Source organism: Crocuta crocuta, unplaced genomic scaffold, assembly GCF_008692635.1.
Source record: "Crocuta crocuta isolate KB4526 unplaced genomic scaffold, BGI_CrCroc_1.0 scaffold39, whole genome shotgun sequence".
Classification (NCBI taxonomy): Eukaryota; Metazoa; Chordata; class Mammalia; order Carnivora; family Hyaenidae; genus Crocuta; species Crocuta crocuta.
In genome coordinates, this window is record NW_027533334.1 from 2,871,255 (window position 1) to 2,894,178 (window position 22,924).

A 22,924-nucleotide genomic window follows, 5' to 3' on the forward strand; every position below is an offset into this window, starting at 1 on the left:
GGTCATGATCTCGCGGTTCGTGGGTTCGAGCCCCGCGTCGGGCTCTGTGCTGACTGCCAGCTCAGAGCCTGGAGCCTGTTTCAGTCTGTGACTCCCTCTCTCTCTGACCCTCCCCTGCTCATGCTGTCTCTACCTCTCTCCTAGAAATAAATAAAACATTAAAAAAAAAATTAAAAAAAAAAAAAGAATGAGAACCACTGGGTCTTCATCAGCATAAAATATAAACCAAAAAAGATTTGACTGTAAGTGGGATTAAATTCTAAAACACAATTCAAAAGAGGACCCTATATGGATAGCTTAAAATTTTTAAAAAACATTTTTATTTATTTTTGAGAGACAGAGAGAGAGAGAGAGACAGAGTGTGTAAGTAGGGGAGGAGTAGAGAGAGAGAAACACAGAATTCAAAGCAGGTTCCAGGCTCTGAGCTGTCAGCACAGAGCTCGATGTGTGGCTTGAACCCATGAACCGTGAGATCATGACCTGAGCCTAAGTCAGATGCTTAACTGACTGAGCCACCCAGGCACCCCTGGATAGCTTTAAAATTGTGCACTGTACTGCATGATTTGGAAGGCAGAAGTATACTTCTTGAAGAAGGAAAAAACTTTCAGTTTTTCATTTTGGTTAGAAATAAGTTATGGACTACAAACATAGTAGTATGTATTTAGTTATATGGTATGCCATCTTTCTCTTTTTTTTAACATTTTTAAAAAAAGTTTATTTATTTTGAAAGAGAGAAAGAGACAGTATGAGTGGGGGAGGGGAAACACAGAGGAGGAGAGAGAGAATCCCAAGCAGGCTCCACACTGTCAGTGCAGAGCCTAATGTGGGGCTTGATCTCATGAACCAAGAGTTCATGAGTCAAGCTGAAATCGAGTTGGACTCAGCCACCGGGCACCCCTGGTATGCCATCTTTCTTATTGTTAATTTCATCTACTATTTTGTTTTCAAAACACAGGCATTTTCGTTTGTGTAAAAGTATTTTTACTGTCCTCCTTTCGGGGTGGGGGGAACTTTCCAAATGAAATAAGTCAAATGAACACTGATTCTTACATAGTCTGCATTTTTTAAAAAAAGAAATCTATTTTAACATAGTGAACTAGAACTCTATCCGACTGTCATTCCCATTAAGATAATTTTATAACTGACTGTATAAATGAAGAAAAACTTAGTCTGGCTAGTAGAAAGTCAGAAGCCTTTGGTTTATCCCCCTTCCCTTTGGCATAGATATCTCTAATTCCAGGATAAAATGCCTACTGGCAGAAGGAGGAAGAAAACAAGGAGACAAGCAACTGAGATGCTTCAAATGTCAACAGGATGGGAAGGGACCTGCTAAGAGCCTGGTGGCCACTGGCTTCCTACTTCGGGCCACTATATTTCCTTTGGAAGTAAGGGTTTGGTTGAAAAGATGCTGTAGAAAGGCCTCAGTTAAGGGCACAGCCCCTTGGGGGTTCTCTTGGTTTTCTGGAATTATTTGCACCCTTACATATATTTCTGCATTACATGCTGCCTTACCATCAACTGCCTTATCAGATTGTGTACCGCCCCTCATCTGGTACTTCTCCATTAGCTCTTGTCCCTCTTTCATTTTCTAGGCGATTGTGAAGCTTCAAGTTAAAGAGCAATGAATCCTCACATACCAGGAGAAAACCAAAAGAAAAGCAAAACCACTCAAAACATAATGGCACTTTCCATTAAGGCAAGCTTTGGTATTTTGACTAATTATTATTTTACTTATTTTTTTTAATGTTTTATTTATTTCTGAGAGAGAGAGAGAGACAGCATGAGTGGGGAGGGTCAGAGAGAGAGGGAGATACAGAATCTGAAAGCGGCTCCAGGCTCTGAGCTGGCAGTCAGCACAGAGCCCGATGCGGGGCTCGAACCCACGAACTGTGAGATCATGACCTGAGCCGAAGTCGGACGCTCAACCGACTGAGCCACCCAGGCGCCCCTACTTTACTTATTTGTTAAGGGCTGTCTCTCCCACTGGAACATAAATACCATATGAAGAGAATCCTGTTTACAACACACCATGATGTCTTGTCATGGAGTAGAAAGTCAATAAATATTTTCTGAATAACAATAAAATGCTAACATGTTCTAAGGCAGTGAGTGAGAGTGTCAGTTAAAAAAAAATCTAATAATAAAAAGAAGGATGTGTCCATCTAGAGCAGCATCACAGATGGAATTGTTTCTACTTGAGAGTTTTTCATTCCACAAAGTCTGCAATACAAAATAGCTTTCAAAGCCCAAGGGTAGGATAAGCTAACACTCCTAATGTTTCTCTTTATGTTGGAAAAATGAGCTAACATTACTCTGGTAGAATTTTGCACTGCTTACCTAGGGCTTCATGAAATTTCTAACAAATACCTGTAACTATCTCTTTGGAAATTTTCCTAGTAGATAAAAGGAATGAGAGTCATTTGAATAAAAAACCAACCAACCAAACAAAAACTTCCAGTAGCTCCATATAGCTATGCAGAGTATATGGGAATTGCATTTAAAAATGGCCTTTACCTGAAAATTGGATTTCTGTTTATACTCTCATGCTCAAAAATCTTAAAACATTTACTTTCAATAAAATTATAAGACTTCTTTTCCTTAGTATGTACTCTTCAACTTACAATTAAACTCTTTATGGTTTAGTTATTTACAGTTACGAGGCCTTTGCTGATTACTAGCCTGCACAATGCCTTGCGCTATTCAGATCTTAAGATTATGTCCAATTAAGTTAAATAAAATCTATAGTAAATTAAAAGTAGTTTCCTGCAAAGTTTCTATTTTGAAGAGAAAGGTTTTCTTCCTCTCAATGATATGAAAAGAACTAATTATAAAAACATGCTTAACATTTTTTTTAAAAATATTTACTTTTTAGAGAGGTAGAGCATGAGCAGGGGAGGGGCAGAAAGAGCAGAAGACAGAGAATCTGAAGCAGGCTCCAGCCTCTGAGCTGTCAGCACAGAGCCCTACAAGGGGCTCGAACTCACAAATGGTGAGATCACGACCTGAGCTGAAGTCAGATGCTCAACCGACCCAGCCACCCAGACGTCCCTATAAAAACTTAATTTAAGCAATAGTGGGCTCACATAAAGAGTAGCAGCTTTGGAGATCTGTCTGTTATGCAACTGCTGAGTCTCAGTTTTCTGATATGTAAAATGGGAATGATAATGCATACATCTAAGGTGAAAATTAAAATGAACAAATTCATGCACTGTTAATGACGTCTTTAAAAATGGATAAGTTGTTTTCTGAATTTTATATTTAAAAGAGGTTATATTCTTAATAATTGGTATGTGTTTTTTGGTCAGATAGCGTAAACTGTGAAGATTAACATTTATTTCCATTTTGCTTTACTCCCAGGAAGCAAATAATAGGCTGTAAATAATAATTTTTATAAAATGTATCTACAATATTTCTTGAATCTCTCCACCTTTCCATCTCTTTCCATGATTACCATTTGCAGTAGGCACAAGGGTCCACAAAGATGTCCATGCACTATTTTCTGGAGTCTCAAAATATGTTACGTTATGAAGTATTAAGGATTCTGCAGATGTAATTAAGGTTAAGGACCTTAAAACAGGGATATTATCCTAAATCATCCAAGTTGGCCCAATCTAACTGTATAATCCTTTAAAAGCAGAACATTTTCTCTAGCTGGACAGGAGAACAAACGCAGCAGAATGGGTCCTCAGATTAGAAGCACAAGAAATGTTCAACATGCCACTGTTAGCTTGAAGATGACGAGGGTCATGTGTCAAAGAAGGGACCTCGGTCCTATGCAGGCAAGGCATTGAATTCTGCCAAAAACCTGAATGAATTTGGAAATGGAGTCTTCTTTTCAGCCTTTATTTTTTTTTAATGTTTTTTATTTATTTCTAGGAGAGAGAGAGAGACAGCGTGAGCAGGGGAGGGTCAGAGAGAGAGGGAGTCACAGACTGAAACAGGCTCCAGGCTCTGAGCTGGCAGTCAGCACAGAGCCCGACGCGGGGCTGGAACCCACGAACCGTGATATCAGGACCTAAGCGAAAGTCGGATGCTTAACCGACTAAGCTACCCAGGCGACCCTCTTTTCAGCCTTTAGATAAAAGCCCAGCTTGATGACACTTTGCTTTAGGTCTTGTGAGACACAGGGCAGAGAAAGCAGCTGAGCTCACTCAAATTTCTGACAGAATGGTAAATCTGCACCAAGTTGCTAAATTTGTGGTAATTTGGTATGGCAGCAATAGAAAACTTGATACGTCATTGATCAGGCCCTCTCACCTCTGCTCTAAACTAACTGTCTTACTAAATTTGTCTCCTATCCTTGATCTCTCGACTTTCTTACTGAAAAAAATCTCTCTGTCTCTTACTTACTTACTGAAAAAAATCATGACTGTATTCCAAATCCTGCAACAGCTCCTTACTGCCAATTCTGTGGCTCTAACTCCCTGGTCTGACATTAAGTTCTTTCACCTTTTTGTTTTTAATGTTTATTTATTGAGAGAGAGAGAGAGAGAGAGAGAACAAGCAGGGGAGTGTCAGAGAGAGAGGGAGAGAGAGAATCCCAAGCAGGCCTGTGCCATCAGCATAGAGCCTGACATGGGGCTCGATCTCACAAACTGTGATATCATGACCTGAGCCAAAAGTGAGTCAGATGCTCAAACGACTGAGCCACCCAGGCGCCCCAGACATGAAATTATTTCTTATCCGGCCCCAACCTCCATCGCCAGTTTCTTCTCCCACTATGTGTCAAATATTCTCTGCTCTGGATCAGATGTAAATACCGTTTCTGTATCTCTGGGTCTGCTAGCGCCCATGTCTGAAACATCCATCCCCGTTCTCAGCATGGTCACAGTTTAAACATTATCCACGGTTTAAGGATTAGATCAAGCGTTACCCTGGCATCAGTGTTGGAGTGATCATTGCCCCTGTCACATTAACGATAGATAACATGATATTATTAACAATAACACCTAAACTGATGTTAATAATTATATTAACAGTATTGGACACTGCTCTAAGTGCTTTCATAAGTGCTCATAACAACCTCAAGAGGTGGGAAGATAGAGTCCATTATTTTCACAGCTGAGGAGACGGAGGTTCAGAGAGGTCAGGTAACTTGTCCATGTGGCAGAGCAGGGAGACGTGAACTCTAACAACTCTCCTATCTGCCTTCTCCCCTCTGCTATACTTCCTCGTAGGATAGGCTTTGCTTCTCTTGCTTGTCCTCATATGTTCTACTTTGTTTTTGCATTTACTCAAACCTAAAACTCATTTCTTCTGGGAGATTTTAAGATCCTTCAGTAGAAAAGCTGTAAAACAGTAAGGACTATGTGCCAAGTTTTGCCTTCCCTAGCACATACCAAAATGCCTCCCTCGCAAATAGTGTAGTTGATAAAAAATGTTTGCTTGGGGAGATGAATAAATGTATGGTAATGTTTGTACTTTAGGGAAGTGATTAAAATACTATAAGAATTCATTAGTAAATTTTTAATAATTCTATTATGAGTATAACCTTTAGGTTTGGGAAAGGATAATGCAAGATAATTTGCATTTGTAGATATAATGGATAGTTCCTTAATAGCTTTCAAGAGTTCTATTTCTTCTTTCTATAAATAATTATAAAACACTAGAATATGAGATGTTAAGAAATATTTGACATATATTATGTCATCGTTTATAGTTTTTTTAAAAGTTTATTTATTTTGAGAGTGGGGAAGGGGCAAACAGAGAGGAGGGAGAGAGAAGCCCAATCAGACTATGCACTGGCAGTGCAGAGCCCAACATGGGGCTCAAACTCACAAACCATGAGATTGTGGCCTGAGCTGCAATCAAGAGTTGAACCCTTAACTGACTGAGCCACCTAGGAGGCCCCTGGTACACTGAAGTTTTAAAAGCTATGAATGATTGGGGACCTGGGGGGCTCAGTTGGTTAACCGTCCGACTCTTGACTTCAGCTCAGGTCAAGATCTCATGGTAGTGAGCCCCTCATCGGGGTCTGCACTGAGCGTGGAGCCTGCTTGGGATTCTCCTCTCTTTCTCTGCCCCTGTCCCTCTCACACATTGCCTCTCTCTAAATAAACAAATAAATAAATAAACATTGTTATTAACACAAAGATAACCCTTAAGAATCTTACATTTTTCTATTAAAGAAAGATATTTTTTAAGGAAATGAGCAAAAGACTTGAATGGACATTTCTCCAAAGATACACAAACAGCCAATAGGCACATGAAAAGATGCTTAACATCACTAATCATTAGGGAAATGTAAATCTAAACTACAATGAAATGCCACCTCAGACCCATTAGGATGGCTATAATGAAAAAACAACAAGTGTTGGCAAAGAAGGAGAGAAACCACAACTCTGTGCACTGCTGGTGGGAATGTGAAATGGTGTGGCTGCTGTGGAAAACGGAATGGCAGTTCCTCAAAACATGAAAAACAGAACTACTATACAATCCAGCCATTCCACTGTGGGTATGTGCTCCAAAGAATTGAAAGCAGGATCCTGAAGAGATATTTTTACACTCATGTTACATGGGTGTAAAATGCGAACAGCATTATTCACAGTTGCTAAATGGTGGAAACAAACCAAATGTCCATTTACAGGTGGACAGATAAACAAAATGTGGTATATACGTACCGTGAAATATTATTCAGCCTTAAAAAGGAAAGAACTTCTGACACATGCTCACAGCATGGATGAATCTTAAGGGCATTATGGTGAGTGAAATAATTAGGTCACAAAAGGACAAGTATTTTGTGATTCTGCCTATATACGGTGCCCAGAGTAGTCAAATTCAGAGACAGAAAATGGAATGGTCATTACGAGAATCTGGAGGAAAGGGCAAATGGGGAGTTGTTTAATGCACACAGAGTTTCACTTTGCAAGATGCAAAGCTTTCTGGAGATGGCGGCATAATAATGGGAAGGTACTTCCTGTAGCTGCACTGTACATTTAAAAATGGTTAAGGTAGTAAATTTTATGCTATGCATATTTTACCACAATTAAAAAAGTAAAAATAAGGGTTTTCTTTTTAGAACAAAGGATGGAAAATCCAACCCAAATCTAAGAAACACAAAATTAATTTCCATTAACAATGACACTGGTATTTTTCTAAGCTATTTGTTCACCCCCGCTTGCTATAGAAGTACTTTACCACAATTCATAATATGTTTATAATAGCTTTCACTTACATATTTTACCTTATCTATTATAGTTAAGCCACATGAACTCAGTAACAAAAAACAAATAGTGGCACAATTATTAATACTTTTAATTAATAATGGCTGGTAGTATTATAAATGCTAAAACATTATAATTTTTAAAATATTTATTTTATTTTGAAAGAAAGAGAGAGCATGAGCAGAGGAGGGGCAGAGAGAGAGGGAGGGGAATCCCAAGTGGATTTCATGCTATTGGCCCAGAACCAGATGCAGGGATCAATCTTACGAACTGTGAGTTCATGACCTGAGTGGAAATCAGGAGTTGGATGCTTAGCCAACTGAGCCACCCAGGTGTGCCTAAAACATTATAATTTTAAAAGTAAGAAATATGCCTATATTTAGTGTTAATAGCACATTTTTTTGTGAGACTCCTTAATATGTTATATCCTATAGTGTTAGTTAGAGATTTCTAATAACGTGAAAGGGCAATAACTATTTAACATCTCTATTATTCGTCATTAGTATCAGTTCTGTTAACAGACCTATGGATTCAGCAAATATTCACTTAGAACTTTAACATACTAGAATAGTAGCTTTAAGTCTTTTTAAATTACATATACTAAGCCAATTTTTATTTTTTTATTTTTAAAAAATATTTTAATGTTTATTTCTGAGAGAGAGAGAGAGAGGGAGGGAGGGAGGAAGGGAGAGAAAGAGGGAGGGAGATGGAGAAAGAGCAAGGGCGGGGAAGAGGCAGAGAGAGAGGGAGACACAGAATCTGAAACAGGCTCCAGGCTCTGAGCTGTCAGCACAGAGCTCCACGCAGGGCTCGAATCGACAAACCGTGAGATCATGACCTGAGCCAAAGTCAGACGCTTAACTGACTGAGCCACCCACGAGCTCCTAGACAGTTGTTTCAAATCTTTTAAAATATCATCTCCATTTCCCTAAAAAAATTATTTATAAATTGTACACATATTCTATAATACTTTGTATAATACATAAAACATTCATATTTGAAGAGAATAAAATGCAACAAATACTTGCAGATCATTACTAATGATAAAGTAAGACTTCATGTTCTCAGGAAAAATGTTTCAAGTGATGTGCATTATAATTTTCAAAAAAATTGGTACGCTCACCAAACTTGCTTCTTCTTTTCCCTGAGCACTTCCTAGACTACATTTCTCAACTTTTCATTTTCCAGCCTCAGTTTTTGTGACTGATCTGTAGCCAATGACATACAAGCAGACGTGACTCTCCTATTTCCAATTCTTTTCCATAAAAAGTTGTGGGTGCTGGCTGAATACAGAGTATTACAAGTCCCTAGAAAAGTGTAAAGCTGCAAGATGAAAACAGCCTCAAGCCCTGAATGATCATATGGAAGGCCACTGGCCCACTGGGAATAACTGCATTGAACTGATATTTTTTGCCCAACAGATAAGTTCTTTTGAATTAAGTTTTCAAGTTTTATATAGTATAGCAGCTGGCATTATGTTACCAGTAAGTAAAGTAATCTGAAGATCTGTTTCCAATTTGGTTTTCTTATACTTACTTTGTTTGTTTTAATGTTTATTTATTTGTGAGAGAGACAGAGAGAGACAGAGAGCAAGGAGGGGAGGAACACAGAGAGAGGGAGACACAGAATCTGTGGCAGGCTCCAAGCTCTCTAAGCTGTCAACACAGAGCCCGACGTGAGGCTCGAACCCACAAACCATGAGATCATGACCTGAGCTGAAGTCGGACCCTTAACCGACTGAGCCACCCAGATGCCCCTTCTCATACTTACTTTGAATGATGTCATAATTGAGAAGGAAAAGTCCCATGTAAACTTAGAAATTATCACAAGATGAAAAGAAAAGAGCCTAATTTCCTGAGTGACCAAAGGCCATATAACCACCATAGACCATATAAGTCATAAAGTCAGGGTATGGGGTTCATTGTTAATAACGTGGATGCAAATCTACCTTTTATTAATCTTCCTGATAACTTAGAATTAAAAAAAGTTTTTTTCAATGTTTATTCATTTTTGAAAAAGAGAAAGAGACAGAGCACAAGCAGGGGAGGGGCAGAGAAAGAGGGAGACACAGAATCCAAAGCAGACTCCAGGCTCCAAACTGTCAGCATAGAGCCCGGCGCAGGGCTTGAACCCATGAACTGTGAGATTATGACCTGGGCCGAAGCTGGAGGCTCAACTGACTGAGCCACCCAGGTGCCTCCCCTAATAACTTAGAATTTTTCAGTGAGCTTCTCGTCAGATCTTAAGAGTGTCTCTGTACTTAGTTCATCAATGGCTGATGAAGAGTTTGAATAGGAATAGAAGTTTCAGGTCTACCTTCTTTGGACAACTGCTGTAGGTATTACACTCAACCCACTGTTTTTTTTCCAGTAATCTTTTAAAGCCACTTGCTCACTTTCTGATGGTTAACTAAACTAACACCTCCAGAAAAGCGTGCACACTGACCATCTGGCGTCCAGACCAATCAAGAACACAAGGCTGAAGTGTGTACTAAATATTAGCAATGCTTAATTTCTTGTCTTTTAAGTTAAAAAATAAAAAGAAGTTCTAACATTTTCTTCCCATTTCCCAGAGAACTCAATCATGGACTCATAGAGTACACGAACTTCTCACTGAAGATCACTACTTTTGAAACTATACCAGACAATGAGAAAGATACATAAAACAAGAAAAAAACAGTCTAGGGGCGCCTGAATGGCTCAGTTGGTTAAGTGTCCGACTTTGGCTCAGGTCATGATCTCATGGTTTGTGGGTTCGAGCCCCGCGTCGGGCTCTGTGCTGACAGGTAGCTCAGAGCCTGGAGCCTGCTTCAGATTCTGTGTCTCCCTCTCTCTCTGACCCTCCGCTGCCCACGCTCTCTGTCTCTCTCTCTCAGAAATAAATAAGACATTTAAAAAATTAAAAAAAAAATCTAGCCAGGAAATAGACAAATATAAATGATTACAGTTTTTGAGTGCTATAATTGGAGTAAATGTAAAGTCCCATGTAAACTTAGAAATCATTACAAGATGAAAAGAGCCTAATTTCCCGAGTGACCAAAGGCCATAACAGCTGATCTCCACTTAAGCTCTGAATCCAAAGCTCTTTCACCTACTCAGTTTTCCCACTGGCATCCTGTCACTAAAATAACAAAACTCTTTTTTGACTTCATTTCCCCCCAAGCTACAGTCCTGTTTCTATATTTCCATTTTTTTAACTCAACAATCCCAGAAAGAGCTGTTTTTATCTGAAGCTTCCAACTCAGTAGTCACTAGTCATATGTGCTGATTTAAATGTGATTAAATTAAAAATGTAAAAAAACAATAAAAAATTCAGTTACTCGATCACAGAAGCCACATTTCAAAAGCTCAACGGCCATGTGGGGCTAGTGCTACATATCATATTGGGTAGCAGAGATACAGAACATTGCCCACATTGCCAAAAGTTGTATTGGACAATGCTGGTCTAGACGATGATAGAGTAAGTGAAACCTCCAGATCCACACTGCCTGGGTTCAAATCCCAACTTCTACCCTTTTAGCTTGGGTAAACTTGGGAAAGTTATTCCCCACTGCTCACTTGGGTTTTCTCAAAAAATCATAAAAGGAGGAGAGTAGTAATTAATTCCTGCTTCCTTACATTATTGTGAGGTTTAAGATTTACATGGATAGTACTTAGAATAGTCCCAGCACATAAAAGTGCTCAATAAATATTAGATATTCTTATTTTTATTCTTGGTATTATTCTCACTGACCCTACCTCATCTCCCATTTTTTTTAACCTGCTCCAAAAGGCTTTGTCTAACCACTGGAAGATTTGTCAAGGTTTACCAAATTCTCCATCTTGCCAAATCCAATGGTCAATTCTCAGTCTTCACCTTACTTGACCTTTCAGAACTCAAGTCTGTCTTCTGAAATGTATCTAAAATGTTTCCCATATTTGGCGTCCAGGATACCATATTCTTTCCTTCTCACTCTCTCTCTCTCTTTACGTTTATTCATTTTTGAGAGAGACAGAGACAGAGACAGAGACAGAGACAGAGCATGAGCAGGAGAGGAGCAGAGAGAGAGGGAGACATAGAATCTGAAGCAGGCTCCAGGCTATGAGCTAGCTGTCAGCACAGAGCCCAAGGCAGGGCTCGAACCCACGAACCGTGAGACCATGACCTGAGCCAAAGTCAAAGGCTTAACCATCTGAGCCACCCAGGCGCCCCTCTCTCTCTTTTTTTAACGGCTGCTCTTTCTTAAATCTTCTTTGATGAATTCTCTTTTGATTTCTCAATGTTGGAGTATCACAGAAATCACTCTTTAGTTTTCTTCTTGATTCAAGTTATAGTAGGTAATCTTATTTAGTGTCATGGCTTTAAGTACTACCTGTTGATCACTCCTAAATTATATCCTCAGCCTTGACCTACTAGGCTCTAAACTCATAACCAACTAACAATACAACAACTGCACTTAGAAGTCTAAACAGGCATTTCAAAGTCAACATATGTAAAAGAGAGTTCTTGATTCCCTTATGAGGCCGAATTGGCTAGGATGTCCTATACTGACAAAATGATTTTAAGTTTTCAAAGCATTTTCTTATATATTAAAAAATTATCTTCATAAAAACCTCATTAGAATAGGAGGTGTTAATTTCATTTGTCAGATGAACATTCTGTGATTCAGATATGTTGGGCAGGTTTTTAAAAAAGGCATATTGATTATCTCATATAACTCAGAGTAAGCAATAGAATCTGAGTCTCCTTATCATCCCTATGTATTTTCTGCTAAGTTAGAATCCCTAGCAAGACATATTCAGTCTTTAGAAATGGTGACTTTACAGGTGAGTTTACAAACAGCAGGGAAAGGAACACACAAACTAACATGGCAGAAGACAGACAGACGTGTCTTAGCCGCCATGTATACTGATCCATATACCTTTATAAATACCAATTATTATTTACAATGATTGCTATGATATCATCCAGAGTAATTTCACTATTTTTTAGAAAGGTCCCATTTTGCTGAGTTTTCTACTCATTAGAAGGTAAGTAAGCAGCCTTGTCTGAACTCGACCAATGACATTTATTTTTACAATGATAAAAAACTGTCTTTGTTCTCCATGGCCTGGCTCATAATACGTGCTCAATATTTATCAACAAACCTTGAACGGGTGCAAATGATTATTTAGTTTAACACCACATATTCTCTAACTTCTATAATCTTATTCATGTGTGTTTTAGGTTCTCAGTTTTTTAATTGACAGGCTTTAGGCTTTCTTTTTAGACAAGTTTTAGGTTTATAGATATTTGTAGATTTTAAGGAAAAAATGCAATAAAGTTCTAACTGCTAGAGAAATACAAAAAAAATTCAATTTCATCTATCATATGAGTACAACACGGCTAATTATGTATAAACATAAGTAATTTAAACATCAGTAAAGGATGATCTTTATGTCCAGTAATTATTATTTCTATATTAAAATGTAACATTTTCAAACACCAAATAAATATTCCTATGTCAATAGTCACATTAAACATAGTGAGTTACAACCAAGATATAAGGAAAACCATCAAATAACTATTTCAATATAATAGTGTGTATATATATATAAGGCTCAAATTCCAGAATCACTGTTACAGTTACATAAAGTCAAGATTAGCCGGGTCCAGGAACTAATGCATCCTTAAATTCTTTTGTGTTGCAGATTTTTGTCCTCATTTCTGTATATTAGAACCCTTGTAATTCAAACATAAATGAGATTTCACCCACTTGCCTCTAATTAATTTGCTGTAAAAGAAACACCACATTATATGCTTTTGTTTGTTTGTTTGTTAAGTGGAAGATATGTTATTATTTCCAAGATACCAGGGATTCAATGTTTAATTATCAACAGCCATTTGAAAAGACATTGCTTTGACTCACAAATTTCTTAATTGCTAACTGTGGCTTTTCTGAGGAGGAGGAGTGCTGTATCTAATTTATTTTTGCAGATGTGATTTAGAAACTGAATTTGAAAGTAGCAAGGCTCTGAATATCTCCACTATCAGCAGAAAACTCCTCCATCCCTGCTGCTGGAGAATATTGCTGCTTGAAGTTTTAACAGGAAAATAAAAACTGCAGTGAGAAAATTGATACTACTGGTAAAGGCTGCTTACAAACTGAAAAAGAAGTCAGGTTGTCAGCAATAAAGGAACTATATTATTCACACAAAATATGACGTGTCATCTTCATCACGGTAACTTGCTGGGAATGAAAATTAATTTGGCTGGTTCCCTCTTGAGGAACCTAAAGAAAGCAAATATCTCACAGATCAGAGAATCTTTACGAAGCATCAGCAACTGGCAATCCTGATACCACCGCCTAACTCCTCCCTGAGGAGCAAAGACTGTACAAGCATCTCAAGAACAGGGGCCAAGGTTCACTTCAAAGCGGGTTCATTTGTCACTGAAAAACAAAGTTAGTGTTTTATGTGCTGGAAGGGTAACTAGTTGAAAATGCCCCTATCTCTCTGGAACGTGGCATCTTCCATTAATTACTGCAATGAAATGAGCAAGAGAAAAGAATATGTATTTTAATTACAAACTCAAACATGAAGTCAAAAGTAACATAAGAATGCCTACCAGTTTGGCTGAGCTGAGAAGCACTGCGACTCTTCCTGGAGAGGCCAACAATGGCTACCATTTTGGCCCCAATGCTAGAGCGCCGCTTTTTGCCACCGGTGCCCAGGGCGCCCACTGCGGTGTCAGACTGGCTGCCATCGTTCTTCTCCAGCGAGCACATATCTCCGCTGATGCTGGTGCTTTTGGTCATGTTCTTCCCTGAGATGCCCATTTGTCTGCTTTGCATTTTGGATGTAAAGACACTGTCAGCCGATGGATCGTTAAAAGTGAGGACAAGAGTGAAAAGGAAAAGACAGGAAATGTATTTTAGATGAAACATCTGGAGTAGAATGAAAGCATATCATTTATGGGACATATTTTTAGGATTTAAAAACTTTCAAATACCATGGTCTCAAATGGGCTTTACTATTCAGGGTCAACCTAACGCAGCTATGTAAACTCATGATTTCACATCTGCCGTCAAAGAAGGCACTGGTTTGTGTGGCCGTGGGGGGGAAAATTCACAAAAAATCAGTGGGCTTATTTAAGAGAATATACTGTCCTGCAAGTACAAATATGCTTTAAACCAGCCATATGACAAAGGGAGATGTTCCCAAAGCACTCCTCTCTAATATACTTTACTGCTGCCTTCAAAAAGAAATTAGTTCAGTGGGCGAATTTTTAAAGAAAAACAGCAAAAATGACAGCATCCACTGCAAAGAGTGGCCTTTCAAAATAAGTTTTCTTTATCTCAAAAGAAATGTAAGATTTATCAAATAACGGTTATATTTTCTAACAGGGATTGATGTTTTCATTAGTTTTGAATTAAAAATAAGTTATTTGACTTATATAATTTTACATTTATCAATATATCTATATTCCAAGTAATAATGAATAGAAAGATTTCCCTCTTGCATTCATTTGAAAGAAAAAAAATCCTCATTATCCATTTTCTAGACAACGTGATCAGGAAGCAATCAATGAGTCAAGAAAGCATGTGAGCTGATTGATGATTACTGATTACTGATGATGATCACTGATTAGCTGATTCCTCCAATTGGCAGTGTTAATAGTGATTACTGATTCCTCCCATTGGAAGTAGTCAGGAGACTAAAACTGCCAACCAGTTAAAGACAGGACCCTTAATTTTTCTATGATTACTGGGGTGTGGTAGGAAGTCAAGTGGGGGTTGAAGAATCTGGAAGCAGGCTATCCAGCTGGGCCCCCCAAACATGGAAGAATGTGAAGGAAGCAGCCTGCTTTGCAGGAATGGGAAGACTTATTTACAGGTCTGAGTCGGGATTAGAGTCATAGTTTCTGCTTTAATTCGGTACTAATAGGAGTGAATAACACATAATTATAGAAACAAAAGAAAAAACAAGAAACATTAGAAATACCTTTATATATCATTTAAAGAGTGAGAATTGGAAAAGTGATCTATTGGGGAAAGCTCTTATTTCTAATTCAATTTCTTGAATTAGAAATTACTAATTTCTAATTACTCCCCCCGCCCACACTCCAAATTTTTTTACTCCATCCTAGAGTAAAATCTGCAAAAAGGCCAGGACCATGTGTTAATTTTATGTACATTTTCTACAAGTATGTAAGAGGGGAAAGGCCTACCATAAATTTTTTTTTAATTTTTTAAAATTTATTTTTGAGAGAGAGAGCGCACGAGCAGGGAAGGGGCAGAGAGAGACGGACACACAGAATCTGAAGCAGACTCTAGGCTCTCAGCTGTTAGCACATAGCTAGACGTGGGGCTCGAACTGGGAGACCTCAAGATCATGACCTGAGACAAAGTCGGTAGCTTAACCGACTAAGCCACCCAGATGTCCCCCAAATTAAAAAAAATATATAGTAAACAGTACTATGTTACCCCTCATATTAGCTTAAGAAGAAATGGGACATAAATAGGCCAAAATAGAGAACAGTGTATATGCTTCTATAATACCCCAAATTAATAATTTTCAAGCTTGTTTGATGTTGCTATTCTTTAATAAACAACAACAGAATAAAATAGAGTTTTGGAGGCAAACAGATATGGGCTTGACTTCTAGTTTTGCTGTTACTTAACTGACTTTCTTAGAAGAATTAATTGCTCTATTCTGAGCCTCAGATTCCCCGTTTATAACATGAGGATATTTTATTTTCCCTTCTTACCTTAGAGAATAGAGATACTATATCTAAAGTAAAAATGTAATAAATTGAAATAATAGCAATTTTTATTAGGGAATATGGGCAACAGATAAAATTAGGCTAAAACTCTTCAACGTGTATCATATAAAAACTTAGCAGCTTCAATAGAAATGAAACTTGTAATTATAAACTTAAAAACTTTTGAAATTAAAACGCCTAAGTGTCTTTAATATAACCAGCATTACATAATGGACAGGAGACTGCACCGAGAATCAGGAAATCTGGGTTTGATCTTTGGCTGATTCATTGGGGAGAGTTGTTAGCCTTCCTGAACCTTGACTTCCTCACTTAATAAATGATAAAATGTAAGTAAAGTGCTACTTAGAATGTCAGAATATCAGAGCTCCAAGAATTATTCTCCTCTGCTCCCTGTTATTATCACCACCACCATCATCCATTAAGCGTCCATTAAACATCTTGAACTGGTGTGTCTGTAAGGTTCTCTTTATCTATTAAATGCTTTGCTGCCTTATGATATTTCTCACTCCATAGATTGTGGGCAAATAAACACAAAAACGCAACATATGATTTCCATAGTATGCTGTCATCAGAAAAGGCATGGCATAGCCTTTAAACGTTAAAGTTTAGTTGAAACTAAGGCTTTCAAAATAATAACATGTCAGAATAACCTGGTCCTCCTGTCATGTTGGCGTCTTTCTCTCAAAGATCAGCCTTTCTAAAAGAGCCACCTAAGCTAATACCTACCATGGAAGAAAAAAATGTAACCCACAAAATATTGCTTTATTCACCTCACAATTTTTGCATTTTTAGTTTTCATGGTTGCATATAAAAGCTAAAAAGAACTTGTCCAAAAGTTAAGCTGAATACAATAAGATACCAATTGGAACTGATAAATCAGTTTGTAGATAAATATTTTAATGACAACTTGGTTCTACAGAAGTAAACTTCTCTTTAACCTAACAACTTGGATAATGCGTTATCCATATATAAAAAGGGTTTTTTTAAAAGTTTTGTAAGATGGATCTATTCTTCATCTTTTAGAAACCTTGAGGTCACTAGGAATGAGTTTTGAATAGTTGCCCTCCAGTGCTATGTTGTGAGAAGAGGGAGACTCAGGCTAGGCTATCACCACCAGTTTCCTTGATTTCCTGTTCTGTATCATCTACACTTACCAAGCAAACAAGCTATTAACCAAACAACTTTAAAATTTTGTGACTCTTGATTCATAAAGTACTTCACTGTAAGAAAAAGTCTGTAAACATGGGCGATCATTTGCAATGCTCAGTGTAGTTAAAAAGCACAGATCTAGTACATCATCAATTACTTTAAAAGAGACCATTTGTAAGGGCCTGGTGATACAGTCAATTTCCAATAATGCTAGCAGGGGTCTCAGCGATGGCCTTCTGAAGGACTAGCTGGCAATATGTAACAAAGTCCTTTAAAAAAAAACAAAAACAGCCTAGCTTTTAAACGATTGAGTCTACTTTTAGGTACATCCTCAAGGAAAACTTAGCAATGTGTACAGATTTAGCAATAATATTTACTGCAAAATTGATTCTAACAACACACTCATACACACAAGGGAAAACCCCACAAATGCCCAATAGTTAAGGGTATTTCGGTAAGTTATGTTCATCAATAAAATAGAGTCTACCTTTGAAAATGCTGTTGTAAATAAGTATTTACTGACATAAAATAGGTTTTTGATATAGGGGGAGGGGGAGAGGAAGCAGATATTTGCAGCTAGCTTTGGCTGGCCCGCACATCAAATATGGATTTACCCTACTGCTATGGACACAGATCAATTCAAACCCTAGAGGCTGTCCTTCCTTCCTTCCTTCCTTCCTTCCTTCCTTCCTTCCTCCTTCCTTCCTGCCTTCCTTCCTTCCTCCTTCCTTCCTGCCTTCCTTCCTTCCTCCTTCCTTCCTGCCTTCCTTCCTTCCTCCTTCCTTCCTGCCTTCCTTCCTTCCTCCCTTCCTTCGTATCATCTATCTGTCTGTCTGTCTATCTATCTATCTATCTATCTATCTATCTATCTACCATCTATTCTTGCTAAACTAGATAGTAAGGGAAACCTGGATTTGTGAAATGATCTATGATTTCCCTGCACAAGAGGCAAATAAAGGGAATTGTGAAAAATAAAATTTTATGTTTAGAATGTTTATGTTCTTATGGAGAAAAAAAAAGTATAAATGTACACAGCAAAAGATCTAGAAGGATATACTGTGCACAGTGCACTAAAAGTAGTTTCAATGTTCTCTGGTTGATAGTTATGCTTTTTAGAACCATTCTTTTTTTCTCTATGCCCCCCTCCAATATATAGCAATAAGAAAAAAAAAAGAGATTACCACACAATAACCTTGGGTGTTTTTACAGGATACTCAGTTCTGGAAAAAGATGCAGCATTTCTATATTTCTGAATATTGTTTTATATATGTTTTCTAATTTTTGGCTTTAGAAAAACAGTAAAAAACTTCATACATTTAGTACTCTCAAAGTAAAATATGTAAAATTGCTGGTGCAAGTGATCTATTTTATGACATAATTGTTATAATTGTTGAAATTGTATCCAGAAAGATTTTCTAAAAGGCAAACTTAGCATATTGTCAATCATGAGGAGAAAGGTGATGAAAGGTAAGTGAAATATTTATAGATATTCCTCAAAGACTTAAATGGCAGTATCAGGGATTATAAGAGTAAGTGATTAAATTAAATGAAGTTTATAGGCCATAGGGCCCAAAGTGTTAATTAATAGTTTGGATGAATAGAGCTAAGTGGTTTGGCTTAAAATAATAAACAGCAAACACAGGACAAAGACAAAGTCTGAGTGTGTGAGAGTAAGGGCACAAGAGTAGCACTGTAAATAAAATATACAGTATATCAAAAATATGTCATCATACTGAGAGCTGGGGAGGTGGTTAGGAGAGACTTAGCCAAGGTATTAGAGACTGGGGGTGGGGGTCCAGAATGGTGTAGCCACAGAAAGCCCAGGAGCTAATACAGTGGAGTTTGAAAACTACAGCTCAGGAATAGAAAAGATATTTCTGGATAGGAAGTAGACAGATAATTCTAGGAAATGGAAGGATTTATAACATCTTGGGCTAGGAAGTGGTGCTAACAGAGGGCCCGTAGGCTCAGAAGGTAGAAGGCAATAAGAATAATGGCAGAGAGGGGGGAAGAAACACCCAGTGAGACTGGCCAAGCTCTCAAACATTATGGCACCTTGAAAGGTTTAATTCATTTTCCTTCCCATTGTTATGTTTCTGGAGCTGCTGCCAACCATTAACTACATACCTGCCATTGTGATAACTCATATGTGATTCCCCCGTTGCCCGTCACTGGGCAGATGTCTGGATTATAAAGTGTCTTTTCTTGAATTCTGGCATGTAGTTTGGGTGTGAGAATGAGGGGTAATAAATTCTGCTCCTATCTAAAGTTCTCTTGATTAAAAATTTTCTTCTTATTAAATACTTTGCCTTTCCTAAAATGTGGAACTTGAAATGATTATTATCCTAATTTATGATCTAATAAGCTCCATTTCATTTACTCAAATGACCATCTGTAATTTTAGGCTAAGAAAGCAGTAATAATTTATTCAACCAATGTTTATTTAACATTTATCTCCACAAATACAGAGATAAAAAAATGATATGACATAGTTTCTTTTAATTAATTCAAATATCAGCATGTAAAATGCAAATATGGCTGCATAATGACATGGTCTTAGTTTATAATTGAAATTCTTATGCCCAATTCTAATGTCAAGAAACCTTAATTAACAATTTAAAAAAATCTTTCTCTGAAGAGTATGTAAAAACTGAGTTTCCTATACTAATTCTTTGATTTCTGGAAATGACAGAAATTTAAAATTTAGTATTTAATAGTGTTACAGTACTATATTTACATGCATTCAATCCCCTTAAATTGTTTTATTGTTTCATGCACACCTTTCAGAGAAACCCAATTATTTCTATATGTAAATATTTTAGGCAGGAATAGACTTCCCTCTAACTCATTTTCATTTTGGCTTCTTCTGATTTTATTACATGATCACACTGTATTTGCTGTACCATAAAAAGGTCTATGACAAATATTAGAAGGTATTCTTACTGGCCTATCACTTCAAGCATCAATTTACATTTTCCACCATTCTTATCAATATCAAAGGAACACAAACAGTTAAGATTTTGTGAAAATTGAGAGCTTTATTCTTGTTCCAACTCTATGTGTATCAAGTTTGTAGAGTATTTAACAGATGATGACTTTTTTGTACTACTGAAATGATTACACTAAATAAAAATTCACATTATGCCTCTAAAAATAATATGGAAAGCCAAACCATAATATGAAAATATACTTGGACTATAACTTACCTAGCTCAAATCAGACATGATGAAAATATTCCTGGACTGTAAGTTTTACCTATATAAAATGACTAGATGTTGTGTTCCAAAATCTACCAAAAATGTATGAATGGCTACATACTAAGGATATTAAGTTCCTCAGATGATAAAGTACAAAATACATTAGTCCTATAGTTTGAAAAATAGTGGATACTCTGATTTTTTTGAAAGCTTGATTACAAATCAAACCCAAATTTTACAAATATCTCTACTTTGTGTAATCCCGTGGCATGCAGGATTTCAGAGTAAGGACATGCTTTAAACTTACCTATCTTGATGAAGTCTAATTATTCATTAACCATATAACTCCCATAGCTAATCAAATCCAAGTTTCAAATTCACAAAAGAATCTACCACAATTTCTGGAGGCCCATGGCTTAAATAAAACCCCCAAAACTCATTCCATAATTTTGTTCCAAGAGGCTACATGTATAATTCCTGTACATTCTTCCCTTATATTTGGAAATAGCGATGCTTTTATGAAAGTTGTGTATGTTTTCCTTAGAGTTGGCTGACAATAACCAAGAAAAGACAAGTCGTTTCTTGCCCTTTTTTCCTTTTCTTAGCAACTGTTAGGTAAAATGATTTGTAGGGCACCAATGTTCCAGGTTCCTGGAATTTGTGGCTGTATGTCACATTATTCTTCTTAATGAGCTCTGAATTATTGCTTGGAAAAGACAAGCAATTTTCTTTTCTTTTTACCATCTATCCTCTTCACACGAGGGCACAGGAGGCTGGGCCACAAGATTTGGAAATGTCAGGGAAGAGAAGTATATTGCGCTTTCTGAAACTGTGTTGTTACCAGTTTTCAGGTCTTCTGCTTGCTTGGGAGAAAAATAGGGCTCTGGGCTTAGAAATAAAAAAAAACAAGAAGAGGTCTTTCTTTGCAGAGTACACGCTGACAGGCCACAGTTACAGATATCTAAAAATATCTAAACAACGAAGCTCCAAGTGAGATTTTTAATATTTTTTAATTCAATTTTTTAATGGGGATTAAAAATTGTCTATTTGTGTGAATGTGTATGTGTATGTATGTGTACTGTTTACATTTTTTCAGTACATTACGATGTTTTGACAACTTAAAAATCTTCCTGGCAGGAAAGACATTGCCTTTCCTGGGGTTAGCCAACTGCTTGTGATAGCAGAGGGCTCAGCCTGGTGCTTGCCTCTGATATGCAAATTAGCCAAATTCGAAGCCATAGCCCCTCTATTTGGCTTATTCACATTAAGCCCATACTTTCCCTGACCTAATTCATTCCAGGGCCTGGTACCAGGCAGTAGAAGGCCATGTCTAGGGGTGCCTGGGTGGCTCAGTCGGTTAAGCGTCCGACTTCGGCTCAGGTCATGATCTCATGGTTCATGGGCTCGAGTCCCGTGTCGAGCTCTGTGCTGACAGCCAGCTCAGAGTCTGGAGCCTGCTTCAGGTCCTGTGTCTCCCTCTCTCTCTGACCCTCCCCTGCTCACGCTGTCTCTCTCTTTCTCTCTCAGAAATAAATAAAACATTAAAAAAAAAAAAAAAGGCCATGTCTAGAGCCCAACCTTGCAAAAAGGAATCACTCAGATTTGCCAATCTTAAACTGTTGACTCTGCCCTATCTTGTCCTTTCAGCCCCAAATGAAGGCTCTGGCCCTAACTCTTGCCTTACTCCTGCCCCTTCTGCCTCCTGACCTCCACTGCTGCTTTCCCAGGCAGTCCTGCATGGCGTGACGCGCCTCCTGGTTCCCGGGACCTGTGAGAATCCACTTTGCTTTGCTGAGCTTCTCCTGTGTCTACTCGTGTGGCCACACCTGGTTGACCTCCACACAGAACACTGACCGGGTGTACACATACCTGTATAAAACGACTGTACTTCTTGTCAAGGACCAGGGTTTATAGTCTCAGTTAATAAACTTAATACACTTAGAAAAGCAAGAGAATAGAAGTTATACAGCAAAATTCCCAGGGAGCTTTAAAGTGTAATGATGTGTACATTATTTTGTGAAGTATAGCGCTGTATCTAGCTTAAGACTTAAACCTGCATATTCTAAGTTGAATTTAGGCATTTCATGTGGAAAACAAAATAGTTTTATGCCAGGTAATCATTTATTTTTTGTCAAAATATAATTTTCTTGCCTACTTAGATGAATACTTATAATTTCTCTTTGACCAAAGCCAGTGTTAATAAAATGCACTGTATTAAAATTATCCCTTTATTCACCACTGAAGAAATTTTGCTGTTCTTTTCATAGAAAGTTGCAATGCAAAGTTTTCTATTAAGACTATTAAGCTTGAGTAATATATAACATGATTATTCTATGTAAGAAAACAGCAAATACATTAAAATGCATTTATCTTGGTTCTAATTATATCACATGAGAAAACAGAAAAGGAAAATGAATAATTTTCAAAATTATTTGAATGTAAATATGAATTTGTCACCAAACAATGTTTGTAAATTTAGAAAACTGCTAGCTACAAGCCTCTAGCCTTGTTCCTCCAATCATTAGTTAACATTAATACTAATATGATAATACTAATGGCTGCTACTTATCTAATACTTTACACTGGACTTTATGCAAAATACTTCACATACTTTCTCTCTAATCCATAAACCATATGAAGGATTATCATTTCTACTTCAAAGACAAGAAAACT

The 22,924-nt window shown here is 37.4% G+C and overlaps 1 protein-coding gene across 24 annotated transcripts in view; it reads right to left on the reverse strand.

The window, feature by feature from the left end:
* RIMS2 (regulating synaptic membrane exocytosis 2) overlaps positions 1 to 22,924 on the reverse strand; it is a 598,980-nt gene that overhangs the window by 81,421 nt on the left and 494,635 nt on the right. For 11 of the 24 annotated variants that reach the window (XM_077748247.1, XM_077748245.1, XM_077748250.1 and 8 more), the window contains one exon: positions 13,749 to 13,990. The exons of the other annotated variants lie outside the window; for them this stretch is intronic. In XM_077748247.1, the coding sequence (XP_077604373.1) occupies positions 13,749 to 13,990 (242 nt within the window). The remainder of the gene's footprint in view (positions 1 to 13,748; positions 13,991 to 22,924) is intronic. 24 annotated transcript variants of the gene reach the window in all.